This window comes from Diuraphis noxia, unplaced genomic scaffold (assembly GCF_037042655.1).
Source record: "Diuraphis noxia isolate RWA-SAM2 unplaced genomic scaffold, SU_Dnox_SAM2 contig0001, whole genome shotgun sequence".
NCBI classification, from domain to species: domain Eukaryota; kingdom Metazoa; phylum Arthropoda; class Insecta; order Hemiptera; family Aphididae; genus Diuraphis; species Diuraphis noxia.
The window spans coordinates 13,303,579-13,320,198 of record NW_028301711.1 but is presented as its reverse complement, the minus strand read 5'-3'; the positions used below and the strand labels follow the sequence as shown (position 1 = coordinate 13,320,198).

Here is a 16,620-nt window from a genome sequence, read left to right as displayed (position 1 = left end):
TGCTTGCTTCTTGAATATAAATTACCAAAGCAGAAATACAAAATTGTCACGAAATTACAATAAGTTTAAACATTTGATAATTTCACGAACGTGAGCATTTATGCTTGTGTTTTCCTATGTAGCTAAAGCCCGGAGAAAGGTTGATGACAAAGGGAGAAAAAAGAGATAAGAGGTACAATGTTAATATTTAAAAGTTAAGTGACCAACACGACCACAGCTTGGGCCAAATATTTGGAGAATTATAATTTTGATAGGAGGACATAAAATTAAGGATATTTTTCGTTGTTGTGTTATGATGGAAGAAACTTAATATTCATCTTTGGAAACCTAGCCACACTCATGCTCATGCATTATCTCTGAGGCTTGAGATTCCGTCACGTTACACTTAATATATTTTTTTATATTTGTAACAACAAAGAATAATACAACATTAAATAGAAAACACAGTTTTTGAAAAATAGAAAATAGTCTTATATTATTGTTCAAAACACTTGATTTAATCTATTTTATACATGATGTATTAAGATTATCATAAATTAGTTAGCAAAAAACACACAAAGTCAATTAGAACATAAATATAATCATAAATTATCTATTTTTGTTACTTAGATTGACTATAATAATATCTACTGTGATTACAATAATGCATTATGCATATATCACAAATAAAATATATAATACTGTGCAATAAATAAACTTATAACATTTTAGTTAAGTATTTAAAATAAATTAAATAATAATTAACTCTACAAATTTATGCTCATAAATCTACCACTGATATTACAATTATATTTAATTGAGCAACAACAGAATTGACTTTCTATTGACAAATTCATTATAGTTCATAATATTTTATCGATACATCACAACTGTTAAGTAGTATCTGTTTCTTCTTAAGATAAGGATGATCCTGAATATGATTGAATTTTGGCGGTACTAGGAATTTTTGACATTTTGTTTATTTATTTTATTTTAATTCATTTTGTTTTTTTTACTCATTTTTTTTTATTCTTTTGTTTTTACTTTTATTATATTTATTATTTTTTTTTTTTACTTTATTTTTTTTAACATTCTCAGCGGGGAAGAATTGAGAAAATGAATAATCGATTTTCGATTTATTCTTTATATCATTATCGCTTTTGTTAACATCTTGACATTTTGTACGTGATATTTGAAAATCTCGAGAAACAATTATTGAATCTTCATCATCTGAGGAAGAATGATTGCTTGCAAATAATGAATCATTCACAGATTGAAAACTAGAACAATAATAAATTATAAGTCACTAAGCATAAACTTTGCCATTTATAAATTAAATTCTACCCAAATGGAACAGTTAACAAATATATACCAATATTATCTTAATATAAACAACAATATTTGAAACATTAATTTTCTTACCTATTGTTTGGTCGATTTAATGAATGTCGAATTCCGGTAGATGTAGATGGTTGGTCCATAGATGGAAAATTAAGCGATTCTATGGAATGTGAAGATTCACTCAGAATTTTAATATTATTTTCATCGTTGTTATAACTATTTTTGTTAATATCCATAGTAGTTGGTTCCTGAAAAAATGTACATACATTTAAATTAATAATAACTCATAACTATCAATATTTTGTTTATTCTACATTCAATCCACTAACATGCGGCCGATGAATTTGTTGAACATTGAGGTTACAGTCGAAAGCGTCAAACGTATAACTATTTTTATTTTTTGTTCTTTTTTTAATCTTTTTGTTATTAACATTCTCTATGGGGAGGAAATGAGAAAATGAATAGTCGATTTTCGATTTATTCTTTATATCATTATCGCTTTTGTTATTAACATCTTGACATTTTGTACGTGATATTTGAAAATCTCGAGAAACAATTATTGAATCTTCATCATCTGAGGAAGAATGATTGCTTGTAAATAATGAATCATTCACAGATTGAAAACTAGAACAATAATAAATTATAAGTCACTAAGCATAAACTTTGCCATTTATAAATTAAATTCTACCCAAATGGAACAGTTAACAAATATATACCAATATTATCTTTATATAAACAATACAATTTGAAACATAAATTTTCTTACCTATTGTTTGGTCGATTTAATGAATGTCGAATTCCGGTAGATGTAGATGGTTGGTCTATAGATGGAAAATCAAGCGATTCTATGGATTGGGAAGATTCACTCAGAATTTCAATATTATTTTCATCGTTGTTATAACTATTTTCGGTAATATCCATAGTAGTTGTTTCCTGAGAAAATGTACAAATATTTAATTTAATATTAACTCATAACTATCAATATATCGTTTATTCTACAATCAATCCACTAACATGCGGTCGATGAGTATGTTGAACATTGAGATTACAGTCGAAAGCGTCAAACGTATATTTATTTTTATTTTGTTTGTTATCAACATTCTCAGCGGGGAAGAATTGAGAAAATGTATAATCAATTTTCGATTTATTTTTTATATCATTATCGCTTTTGTCATTAATATCTTGAGATTTTGTACGAGATATTTGAGAATCACGAGAAGCAATTATTGAATCATCATCATCTGACGAAGAATGATTTCTTGCAAATAATGATTCATTCACAGATTGAAAACTAGAACAATAATTAGTAGTCAGTAAGCATACACATTGCCATCTCTAAATTAAATCTACCCAAAAGTAACGATTAACGAATATACCAATAGTATCTTTACATAAACAACAATATTTGAAACATTAATTTTCTTACCTATTGTTTGGTCGATTTAATGAATGTCGAATTCCGGTAGATGTAGATGGTTGGTCTATAGATGGAAAATTAAGTGATTCTATAGAATTGGAGGATTCACTTAGAATTTCAATATTAGTTTCATCGTTATTATAACTGATTTCGTTAATTTCCACTGTATTTGGATCCTAAGAAAATGTTCATACTTTTAAATTAATATTAACTCAAAACTTGCAATATTTTGTTTATTCTACAATCAATCTACTTACATGCGGCCGTTGAGTATATTGAACATTGAGATCATAATTAAAAATTTCAAATGAACTATTAGCGAAATTGTATAGTTCATGACAAAAATGTTCAGCATGTTCGTTCATAAATTCCCTTACGAAGATAAGTGTATGTAGATCTCTTATTTCATAAGTTGTAAGTGATTGCATTATCAAATTTGACATATTAATATCAGTATTTACTGGGGAATATCTATAATGACCATTTGATCTTAAAGCATTTCTTATGGCAACAATATCTCTGAGGATAAATAATTGTAATCTATTCGTTTGTGCTGGATTATCTCTGAAAAAATAAAAATATGCATTGTATCAAATATAAATCATAAATAAATAAATTCCAGGGAGGGTGAATATGTATTAATTGTATTAATCTCTAACTCACACACAACATACCAAATGTATGTTAAGCAAAAACTCAACCTGTGTTGTTACTTTTGATATATTAGATTGCATTCACTTATTATCAAACTTAAAGCTGACATTATGTCCCTATGTTATGAATACAATATTTTAGTTTGTATACAATTTATAAGCATTTTTAAATTATAATTTACACGCTCATAACATAAATAATAATTGAAAAATCATAAAATAGCCAACATGAGACATATGTAGTATTTTTGTTTCTCGTGGGTCAGAGAGGAAGAAATAAATAGGGGACTGACATATTTTTAAATTATTGTTTTTTTTTTTAAATTTTTATTGTGTGTTAATAGATATTAGAACTGGGCGATAAAGAGATTTTAGAAAAAATTGTTTTTATACATGTTTGTAAATATGGACTTAAATAAAACTATGGATAATAGTTATTATTGTAAAAATAATTTCATTGTACAATATTATATCAACACAATATTACATTGATTTTAAATTATAAAAAAATATTTATGTTTTTTACTGACTGTATAGGCTACTATTAAAATTAGACAAAAACATCATAAAATAATAAGTATTAAGTAACCTAAATTAAATTATAATAAATTATTTTGTGTTTTGTTTTAACATATTTCACATTAAATAATATAAAATAAAAATATAAGTATTATACAATATTATTTAAAAATAAAAATAAAAATTTGAATAGATAATAATTGTTTATTTAAATTTTACCTATAGAAAGCTAAGGTAATATCACTAATATGGCTAGCTCTATCTATTAGTGGTTCAGCCCATAAATTAGTAACATACACTTGTGTTCTTCTTGATTGACCTGAAAGATAAAGGAAATTATAAGATGTATAAACTAAGATATGCCACAACCGTGTGTTGTCTCCGTCTTACAAAAAAAATATAGCAAATTTTATGTTCACTGTAATTCATTTTACTCTGGTAAAAAAAAAAAATAGAATAAAATTGTACTAATTTAAAATTTTAAGGTAAGTTACAGGGCATATCAAAGGCTTTTATTAGCATTTTGATTAAAATTCAATTAAAGAACTTTTAAAACCTGTGTTTTTTTTCTATTTTAAAATGGTAATAAACTAATAGTTGATTCCAAAATCTCCAAGATTATCTAGGTAGTAATCATACTTTCTATATTTCAAACACGTTAATTAATTCTAATTTTAAAAATAATTAATTAAATTGGATTATTAAAAATGTACATATTGCTGTCATACATTTGTAGGATGGAGCAAACATATGGGGGTGGCCACTATACTAAATTATAATAAATACCATTGATTGGTGTATTTATAGTAGGCATACGATGAATTTGACCCACGCCATCAAGATTACTTCCTAATCCGTTGTCGCCAAATATACCCCGCATGGTACTCACCATTATTAAGTCTTCACTGTAAATATTCAAAATAAAATCATATCATTAAACATTGATAATAAAACATAAACATCCAAAAATTTCATATATTATATGATATGCATTACAATATCTGATCTTATTTTGGTTGGTATCATTTTTCAATGAGGATGATATATCCAGTAACAAGTAAATAAACAATAGACGTTTACTACCTTTATCACAGCATTAATTTGCAAAACGTATTTATAGTTTTCAAAACTAACAAAAAGTTAGTTTGATGAACAGACTTATGGTTCTGGAAAATGAGGACAACTATATCTTAAAATTTTGATGTCTCTTTCACCGATATGCTGTGAATATGTATTTGAAAGTTTAAACCGAGCGATTGACATTTATCAGGTTGAACTAGGCGAAACTGTTCTGAGCAATACATTCTTTTTTGGGATGCAATCAATGCTGACGAAAATGCACAGATTTTTTGGTAGAACAACAATTATTCTTACAGCATACGTGGGAAGTCCGACCATTATGACCATTATGGCACACCAGATTTGTGTAAGCGCCAGAAAATTAAACAAAGAATATTGTGTATCATACAACATTAGAATGATAAACACTATGTTCTTGGGATAACATTTTTTTTTTTTACTATAACAATTCGAATTCAATATTCATAGTTAGGACAAATTTGTTTTAAAGCTGCTTTAAATTGTACCACATTAGAGTTGTTATTTGATACATAACTTTACCTAATTAAAGCACCTATATAAGTAAATTAATAAATTACAAGAGTTAGTATTTTTTATGGGTGAGATATAGATGATCTCGAGATCAGCTAGTCTATAAATATTATTGAATATTTTCTAGCTGTCATAAAATTTAATTTTGTCTAACTGTAACACATAATACTCGCTCAAACACATTATAAGAAGTTCTTTGATGAAGAAGAAGAAATCATTTGATATGTTTATTAGTTATTACTATTAAAATAATAAAAATGAATTTTGCTTCTAAGCTCAATTCAGAACAAATGTACACCAGATAATAAATGCATGAATGATTTGCAGGTAGCGAAAGTATGTAGATATGTGAAATACACGTGCAAACTCAGTTTGTGCTATCGTCTAATGTTTGATGAACCTACTTTTATTTTGAAAGAATATAGTTATTTTTTATAACATGTAGGTACATTGATAAAAGCAAAATGTACATTGTATTAACTGTTAATTTTTTTATATCATGCATTTAATATCAAAAAGTAATTAAAAAATTTGAAGCTATCTTTACTTTACAACTATTATCTCATCTGGGATTTCATCATCTAACATTTCATCATCAAACATTTCATAATATTGCGTTGGCCTAGAAAAATAGACAATGTAATAAAAATATCGTAAATATAAACATTATATTAAATTATCAATGATTTATAGTTATGTGTATCTTACGGTTGTAAAAGAACATCATATGTTTCAAAGAGGCCAAGATTATTAAATGAATGATGAATGTGACTGAAATTCTTCTTACATAATGGACAAAACTGTGCAATCTAAACAATAAACATATGAAAATATTAACATTATGATTAAGACTTTTTAAATAAATTTAAATTAATCAAATTAATTATTATATTATACACATTAACTACAACAATTAATAAATCATACTAAATTTTTTTGTTTGTACTAGTTATTAAAGACTTCAGATGACAAAAATTATATTTTTTTGAAGTTAAATTCAAGTTCAGTCGTCTTATTTTTAAAATTTGTATTAATCCATTTTTATAAATTTAAATTACTTAGAAAACATTCAATGTTTATTAAAATTAAGTGATAAATTAAGTAAATGGCTTAACAAAAAAATGTATCTTAATTTTCACACCTATAATGAAAAAAAAAAACATTATTCTAACAAAAACTGTATACTTATATTCAATTTCTATTTAAATCATTTATTAAACAATATAAACATAATCTTAGCACTTAAAAATTATTAAGGTTTAGTTAAACTTACATCAGACCATCTTTTTAAACATTCATAACAGAATAAATGCCTGCATGCATTTGTATGACATTCATTGTGTAAATCATCAAGACAAATTGAACATTTTGGATCAGGTGTTGAAGGCCGTACAGTATGTCCGGTATTAATGGTTGACATAGTATCTTCTGATTTCAACATTTTAGGTTTAGAGTTTCTGTTTGTTGACATGTTAAATTATGAATTTCAATTCTAAAACAAAAAATAAAAATAAAAAATGGCATAATATTCTTTCTGAATAACATTAGATACATAAAGTAAACATTATAATGTAAAAAATTATTAATTAATTTACCTAGTATATCATACATTAATAATTAAACCAACATAATTAGCAGACTTTTTTGATCAGATCACAATCACAACATAAGGTTCAAAAATAAAGCTATAAGCTATGTACAATTGTATTGATCAGAAAACTGTGTCGTTAGGTCACTTACAGAGTGAGCAGTCTGCTCTATTTATATAATTATATAAATAAAGTTGTTTATACATATATAATGTGCATAATCATTGATTCATGCAGTACCTAACCTATATTATGCATTAATAATTAAGTCAACATAATAATAATAAGCAAAGGTTTATTTGATTTGATCTGATTTGGTCATATATGTACTACCCGGGTTATTGCAACATCCAAATTCAGATTTTAGGTAACAGAAATAGCTTATTATTTTTCGTTACACTTTTGGACGTATTATTTTCAACTTGTAATAACTAACATAATATCAAATAAATAACAGTTTTTTTTTTTTTTAAAGTTAAAAGTACCCCTATCGTTTTCTTTTTACAATTAAATATATTCATATTTATTACAAATATATTATGTGCAAGACTCTACAGCATATTATCTTGAATATTATATACAATAATATGGTTTAAACCATGACATAGAACATAATGGAAGTGGCACTAACAGATTGGATGATTTTAATAGTAGTATTAATAAAATTATATGATACATAAACAAAAGAATATGATGAAGAGATTTAACTAATGACAAGGCGATTAAATCAAAATTGTTGGGAAAATGTATTTGAATCTATACGAAATCAGAATGGTAACTGTAACTGTTTGGAAGACTTAGACGTACTGACTACCCTGAGCAAAATATCAGCTGAAGAATTGAAAACAATATTCCCTGAGAAGCAGGAGGTAATTAAAATTAATCCATTACCCATTGATGCAATCAATTACAGGTAATTAAAATTACCAAAAAGAAATGCTTTTACATTATATGTGATTAATTCAACATGAAGTGTTTTAAATACATTCTTGTGAAACATGCATATGATATGGCAGATCTACCACAATATTATCTGATGAACTTTTTTTGACATACTTAAAATCACACCAACACAGTTCTATATCTAAATTTTCATTGTTAATAACTTCAAATTGTTTTTCTACTTTAGCAACATTACCAAAATTTGGGCGATAACTCAAAACTTCAATGTTAAATGTAATTTTAACATTTTTTGAACAATTCCTTCATGAATATTTGTTAAACTTATTTATAAGATTTAGAACTTATACTACTTTAACCAGAAGCAATCAAAATTTGTAAATTCTTCATACAAAAAATAGAAAATTATAAATATTGCTAAACATATAATATATATTTTGTTATTTTATTATAGAGTTAGTGTAATTTTGTATAAAAACATTATCTGTAAATAAAGTAATATAAAAAGAACTGTAATTATTTTTTTATTTTATGTTAAAAATATAAAATTTGTTGTTATATTATTTTATTATCTAGTTTGTATATTTTGTAATTAAGTAAGTTGAAAATTTCTACTTCCGACCTTAGAACTAATATGTTCTGTGCTTCAGCAAAAGCTTTTCTTATATAAAGTAAATAATTCCTTATTAATTTATTATATTAAATAAAAAGTATGCATAAATCAATTAATATCCGAAAAAAAACTAGGTACTTACAGTCATTGAGTAAATATCTAAAAAAATGAACTATCCGTGATCCGTATATCCATAAAGTACATTTAGAGTAAAGATAAAAAAAAATATGGATAAGCCACGACTATGTTAAATACATTTGAGGCCGCGTTCCCGGAGGGGAAGGCATTAAGGCTCTTTTATCAATGCTTTCAAATTGATAGTCGACACTCGATACTTATTTGGCCTCAATTGTACCTTTTAACTACAACTGCTGATGAGACCGTTATGTCTTATTCATATCTTAATTATCGATGATTTAGAAAAACAAGAAAAATTGACTTAATATTATAATTACAATGAATGTGTCTAGACACTCGGGTGACTGAGAGTGATAAGAGTGATTACTCTCATGGGTAGGTTTAATATCTATTCCATAGTACTCTAGTGGCCTAGTGTGAACCGACTCGAGGTGGTGTTACATCTTACATAACAAGTCGAGGGATATTATCGTTTTTTTTTTTGTCAAGCGCTGCGAGCGAGCAACAACACTGGCAACACTGTAAAGGCAACACTGCATATTTGAAGTGACGCCGAGTATACAAAGGAGTCCGAGATCGGACTCAGAGTTAAGGGGGGAACCCCCTTTAGGGATGGTAAATTAAAGTCGTAGCAACTGCGATATATCGATATTTTATCCGTTGACTATCGATAACCATATATTGTGATCCCCTATATATCGATATATCGACCAGAATTATCATTTTTTTTAAAATGATATAATTGTTAATTAATAATTAATTATTAAAATAGTTTTCATATTCATAATCATAATTACAGTTATGATTTTAGAATATTGTCAACTTATACTTTGTAGTCAATTAGTCGAAGAACCAAAAACTTATAATTTTTAGAAATAAAATAATCATTAAAAATCAGTTTTTTTTTTAAATTTGCTTTTTATTGAAAATCAGTTTAGAACCAGTTTTTCTCGCTTAAAGAGCTCATAAACACTAATTTCGAAAGCCTTTTCCCAGTTAATCTATTTCTTGTTTTTGAAATAGTATTGCCAGCCTTAGAAAAAGACTTTCAGAAGGAACTGATGTGGCAACAATACTCAGTTTCTGTCGAGCAATTTCATATATGTAGATAGGGATACATCGTTTTCATACATCAACTTCCCAAACATTTAATGGCTCTGCATTTATCTCAACAACTGGTTTTGCCAAATAATCATACAGCTAAACAAGCCAAAAGTAAGAATTTTAAATGAGAACATAATATGGAACAACACTATTAGCTATCAGGTTAATGGTATGGGCTAAAACATGGTATCAATTTTTCTCTAGAAAAAGTATCAGACACTGCTCTTTTAATGTTGGCCCCTACAAGTTACAACACATAATATCATGAGTTTATGTAAAAAATAAATTAAATGAAGTCAAACTTATCATACCATTATCAGTAACTATTGCAATTATCTGTTCTTTAGTTATTTCCCATTCTAATAAAATATTTTCAAATGACTAACTGATATTTATTGTTGCATGAGCTTGGTCGAGTTCATATACGCCTAATGTACCTAAATTCCATAGAATATTTTTTTTTTAAAGAGGTAATTAGGTAATTTTTTTAATTCATGTAAAATATTACCAGATATAAATTTGGTGTCTTGTGAAAAATGTATAGTAATACCGATGTAACTTTTCATTTGTATGTCAGTCCAAATATCTGATGTAAGTGTAAAATTGTTTTTATCTTTTAACATATTTTTAAACTATTTGTACTTGGGTAAGGTGTACTTGAGGTCTAATTTATTCTTCACAGTGTTTCTGGCAGGTATTTTATATAGTGGACAAACTACTTTCATAAAGTATTTAAAACCACTTCTGTCAACAGTAGAAAATGGTGCACTGTCTTTGAATATAAAATACATTAATGTTTCTATTATTTCAGTACTTTTGTTTCCTACACCTATTAATTCAAAATAATTAAAACTTGTATAAATTATCAACTATCATGTTATAACTTAAGCTCTAGATCAAAGTTTATATATGAAGCACTATAGCACTATGACTATAAATATATTTTAAATGTGCATGTAGATTGGACGTGTTCCCAGAAGTTGAGCAAAATTTACTACACATTTTACAATTGGCTGACTGTTTATTAATTTTGTCAAAATGTTGCCACACTTTACTTATTTGACATATAGTTGATGGATAATAATTTAATGTGGTATAAAATAAATTGTACACAATAAATAAATTAATAATTTTAGTAATAAAGAATGCCAATGAAAATCTGGGAACTGGCAAGGTACAAGGTTCAAAGTACAAGTTGCAAACATATAATTGTATTTGCTATTTAATCATTTTAATCATTATTACACAGGACAAATTTGTGATTCCCAATGTAATCATATTACTCATCTAGACATACTCAATAAAATGTTGCTTTAAAATATACCTAGCAGTTTAAATATCACTGGCTATTCCAATTTTAATAACTATAAATATAAGGCCATAACAAATTCATATTCATCTGTAATTCAACTATATAATATAAAAAATTAGGTTTTCATACTATACAAATCTATAGTGGTCTTATATTATGCAATAACATTTGGAACCTATGATTATTTAAATAAAAAACAATTAATAAAATATTTAAATTTATGCAGGAAATGTTAATTGTTATATTATCATATTATCAATTATCAGTTATGGTAATTGATATATTAATATTAAGGGTAAAACACGATTGCGTACGTTCGTTATTGGCATTACCTTTTTAAGCAACACGATTGCGTACGATTTTACCTATATTTTAACTACATGATTGCGTACGAAGTTTTAAGCGTTGTTGCCAATTTTCATACCGATATACAGAGCCCCCACAAGGGGGTCTGATGGACCTTTAGTACAAGGCCCCGAATACTTTAAGGGCCGGCGGGCCCGTTGAAATTTATTTGTAATTTTTGAAATTTTAGTAAATATACTTATTTTATATTAATTAATATTGTAAAATAACATTTTAGGTACTTGTTTTTTCTTTTTAATTTAGATAATATTGTAATAAAAAAATAGAAAAGACATTATTAACGTTGGACTGTTTATGAACGAAATAAAAATGATTTTTTTAATTTTTAGTGCTTTTTTTTTGTTGGATTTTTGAGACTTGCTTGGATTTTTAACTGTTTCTGAATTAAAATCGGTCTTATTTTATGAAATTATATTTTTTTGTCAATCGAATTATCAAGTAAGTTGTAAATGTATAGATTAAGTAAATAGAACGATTACGTTGATGCAACGTCCTTTTTTCACATATTTTTTTTTTATTTATTTATTTATTTACGATAATTTTATTAAAATAATAATTGACAATTTATTTATTTATTAATTTCTTTATATTATTAAGTTAATCTCATTTTATTTATTATTTTATTATTATTTTTTTTTTATGTATTATTATAGAACTGTAAATGTATTCGATATTTATTATATTATTATTTATTTTATATATGATGAAATATGGTAAATTTGACAACGTTGCATACAATTTCATACGCAATCGTGTTTATTTTTTTTTTTCTGAAAGGTACTTTTAACCCATCTACAAACATACGCAATCGTGTTCTACCCAATATTACGTCCAATCGGCAGCTTTGGACAGGGGCACAGGGCGGGAAAAATTGTCAAAAAATTTATTTTTTCACTGAAAATACGCCACTGTGTAATGTGTATATTAACTATATATTTATCGATATTATAGACCTATGTCAAACAGAAGACAAATTTAATATCTTATCTAAAAAAGGACAAAAAAAAATTTCATTTTCATATATGAAATTGCGATATATCGGTTATATAGCGAAAATTTACCAATAAGTGAATATTTATCGAAGTCCTCTAGCGATATAAAAATATCAATATATAGGTATCGGATGAAGTTATTGACAAATCGTTGCCATCCCTACTCAGAGTACGTTTTATCTACACACTACACACCACACGGACACGGGCAGACACGGTCTGTGTACCTCAGACACAGCTTATTATACAATTTATAACTGTACTAATCTCATCGCGCAATTATCAACAAGAAATACTTGCCGGTATAATGATGTCGTGAGCTTGGCGGTTAGACAATAATTTATGAACCATTACAATGCCATGAAATATTCAAAATGTTCATACGTAGTACGCAACACCCGCATGTGTTGTCTCCGTCTTACAAGTGCATAGCATAACAAATTTTACGCTTAGCAGATTACGTTTAGCTCCGTTAGTTTAAAATTGTATAGTGAGTTGACCTCTTATTAAAATTTAAGGTATCTTTATTATGGAGGGCTTTTTATTATATTTTAATTTTAAAGCGAGTTATGAATATTTTACGATATACTGTTTACATTATAATATTATTATTAGGTATATAAAATTTACAATTTTAAAATTAACGTTGGTCGTGTCGCTTTTATAATTTTCTAAGACCAAGATAAATTAAATAGCATACGTCAGCAATATATCGCACCCCGGCGACTATAATGACATAAGTCAAAACCGGTATTTTTTCAGCAGAGAGATTTTTAAATTGGCTTGTAACTTATAATGTAAATAAAAAATTAACCAATCGTTCAATAGTTACCGAAATTATACCAACTTTTTTTATTTATTTTTTACATTTTATTAATATAACTGTAAATTTAAAAACATAATTATTAAAAAAAAAATTTTGAGTTGTGTCGGTTTATGTAATTTGTTTTAAAAATAAAATACGACTTAAGTCAAACAATTTTGAGTTGTGTCAGTTTATGTAATTTGGTTTAAAAAAAAATATTATAATATTTTACAAGTTGTTGACTTACATTACAGTTGGATTACATTACAGTGAGTTATAAAATTCGTGGTATAGAGGTGGAATCAGATTTTGCCTACAGAGCAGTTTCTTCGTCATCCGTATCATATGCGAGAATATTACCATGTATTTTATACGGTTCCCAATCAGAAATACCGCTGTCTTCAAAATCACTACTAACTAACTCTTCAAGATACTCATTAACATTTTTAGATGCCATATTCGAGTAAAAAAATAACTTTAAAATATTTTAATTAAATTACAAATCACTAAAAAAAATAAGAACTAACGGCGGTAACTACGGCTATTATGTAGAAACAACGACTACACATATACACACGATTGAAACTAACTATTTATATTGTCGTTATAATATTATTACAGATTATAACGCATGACAAAAATTTAATCAGTAGATATTGGAGAAGTGGATAATCAAAGTAAAACCTAAAGGTGCGTCTCCATTGCATGCGGCTAGGCCGCGCGGCTTAGCCGGGTGGCCTGGCAGCTCGGCTTTAGCCGCTCGGCATACCCGTCCCCACTACAATCGGCTTTTTACCAGCAACAAAATATAAATCAGTATTAGTTTATTTAGTTTTCATTAAAATGTCGTGCGACCAGGACGCTTTATTGGCTGCCGCCGCGTTCATAGTTATTGCGAATAAAAAAATTAAAAAAAAAGCGAAACCACGAAGATTCTGGGTACGGCCAAGTCTTCAAAGTCGTGAAATCTACACCACAAGTCATCTTTTGTCCGATTTAATATCAGATGATTCTGATATATTAAATCTAGAATATAGATGCAATGGAGGTTTCAGAAACTTTTTTAGGATGTCACCGTCTCAGTTTGATGAATTGCTGAACATGATAATTCCTAGTATCACGAAAAGTGACACTAATTTTAGAAAAGCAATACCTGCTCAAGATCGTTTGGCTATATTATACTTTTCGCGAAATGTCCATTATTCTTTAATAATTAATTATTGAGAAAAACATTTAAGTATGATTTAGATATTTAATCAAAAATAATAGTAACTCGTTTTGTATAATTCCGACAAAAATAATCTATATATGTAAATACAATCATTTTAAAAATTTACATATTTACACCAAATGCTTGTGATAGTAATAATAATTGTACTCCCAGTTCATCCAGTCAGTCTGAATACCTACGACTCGAAAAAACTATTTTTCAAACAATAAACATTGTATAAAACCAAAAATGTTAATTAAAAAACATTGAAATATGTGCAAAACACATACCTAGATAGACTTCCAAACCAATTATATTTAATTAAAATAATTCTAGAAATTATATTTTTAAAAAAATCAGTTTTTAATAATTAGGGAATATCATCAATATCAAATGACTTAAATTAATTACAATAGAATTTTATATAAAAATCATCATTTGGCCGATCGGCCAACGTCCCCACTAAATATGCCATGCGGCTTTTTTTGATGTTTACCGACAACTATCGGGAACCCGCGGCTTCGGCCGATCGGCTTCAAAAGTCGCGCGGCCTCGCGTCTACATCAAAATATTGAAGCCGAGCAGCAAAGCCGCGCGGCTTAGCCGCACGCCAGTGGGGACGCACCTTAATAAACAGGCCACGGGGCACAAAATGTTCTTACCTAATATAGATAACATTCAATACTAATGATGCACAGTTAAGATAATATTATGTAATTTCTAATCTAAAATAAAAATAGCCGGTATCTTATGGTTGATATTGGAGTTATGCCAGTTTTTACGAAAAATTTTATTTTGGTTTAATATATTCTATAGGGACACAAGTCATCAAAACACATAGATAAATCCTGTTTAGAGTTGTGTCGTTTTAACAGTATATAAAACGAAAAAAAATAATTTGTATGATGTTATTATCTCAAAAAGCCAAATTTTTGACTTGTGTCATTATAGTCGCCGGGGTGCGATATATCACTAGGCCCCGAATAAGGCGTTAGAAGTGTAGGCATCGCATACTATCCTGATGCTATTTTTATACAAGTAGATATAGAAAATTTGAAACAATAAAATTCAATGCGTTTTGTTGTGCGGTCTTTTTATCTTTTAGATTATCGACAAACGCGTTCTATTTTTAAATTGTTATTTTTCCGTAGAACCGGACGCATACGACTTGACGTGTGGTTGTGTGTAGCCAGTAGCCACAGAGGCACAGACGGCAGACCACGATAACTCACTGTGCGGGCACAATGCCCATAGTCGCACTCACAATCATAATAATTAAATTTACTAATTTAGCAAGTCCGCAGACCATAATCGTCGTTCATGTATTTGTATTTTTGTTCACCCGTTACGAGCATCGAAAATTCGTCCGTTAGTAAGTTGACGGTATTGTAATTTGTAATTAAAGGTTTTACACGAGCGAGAGTAGTGCGTTTTATATATTATTTGGTGTTCGACATTTATGTAAAAATGGACCAAAAACGACATATTAGCGGAGCACAAGTAAGAAAACGTGCAATCGAAAAAAAAGAAAAATAAGTGATTTTTCTTAGTAAAATACGTATGTTAAATAATTTTTTTAAACTAATAAACAACATCACCCCTAATGGCCCTAATTGTATTGAAGATAATAAATTAGAATGTTCAAATGATACAACTGTTTCTAATAATCGTTCTACTTCTATTCAATGTACTGCACCTTCCTCAGCTCAATCAATTGTTGATGTAAATAAAAAATCAGAAAAATCCGAGTTAAATGTCATGTCACTAGAATTAATTAGGTACTTCCGCCGACTCCAACACCAATGCACCGTTTAACTGTTTGGTGAAATGCTTATGCCACGGACATGCAAATCCCAAAGTGGTTGACATACCTATTTGATTTATCTCGAGTTAAACGTAATAATGTAGGAATTGAATAGAATTATAGCAATGAGATGACGTATTCTAATATACCTATCTTACTATCAAATTAACCTGATATAATAACAGATAATAGCTAATATATAAGATAGCATCTAATTATAGACAGAGGTTAGGTATGTCTTATATTGGTATTCTATACAAATTGTCA

At 27.6% G+C, this 16,620-nt stretch overlaps 2 protein-coding genes across 3 annotated transcripts; one reads left to right on the top strand and one right to left on the bottom strand.

Annotated features, from left to right (window-relative positions):
- Positions 1-619: 619 nt before the first annotated feature.
- LOC149059788 (uncharacterized) lies at positions 620-9,088 on the bottom strand. 2 transcript variants are annotated; one of them, XM_089217119.1, is made up of 13 exons: positions 8,765-9,088; positions 6,794-7,012; positions 6,229-6,329; positions 6,068-6,142; positions 4,696-4,814; positions 4,129-4,228; positions 2,995-3,301; positions 2,747-2,913; positions 2,335-2,611; positions 2,087-2,253; positions 1,650-1,944; positions 1,402-1,568; positions 620-1,259 (listed from the first exon to the last, which is right to left on the bottom strand). In XM_089217119.1, the coding sequence occupies exons 2-13, from the start codon at positions 6,989-6,991 to the stop codon at positions 992-994; spliced, it is 2,241 nt and encodes a 746-aa protein (XP_089073245.1). In that variant the 5' UTR covers positions 6,992-7,012; positions 8,765-9,088; the 3' UTR covers positions 620-991. The 2 variants fall into 2 exon arrangements, with proteins under 2 accessions (XP_089073245.1, XP_089073246.1); XM_089217120.1 differs by lacking the exon at positions 6,068-6,142.
- Positions 9,089-14,182: 5,094 nt separating this feature from the next.
- On the top strand, positions 14,183-14,563 carry LOC149059787 (uncharacterized). The gene has a single exon (XM_089226125.1). It carries the CDS (start codon positions 14,183-14,185, stop codon positions 14,561-14,563), a length of 381 nt encoding a protein of 126 aa, XP_089082251.1.
- The last annotated feature ends 2,057 nt before the right edge of the window (positions 14,564-16,620 follow it).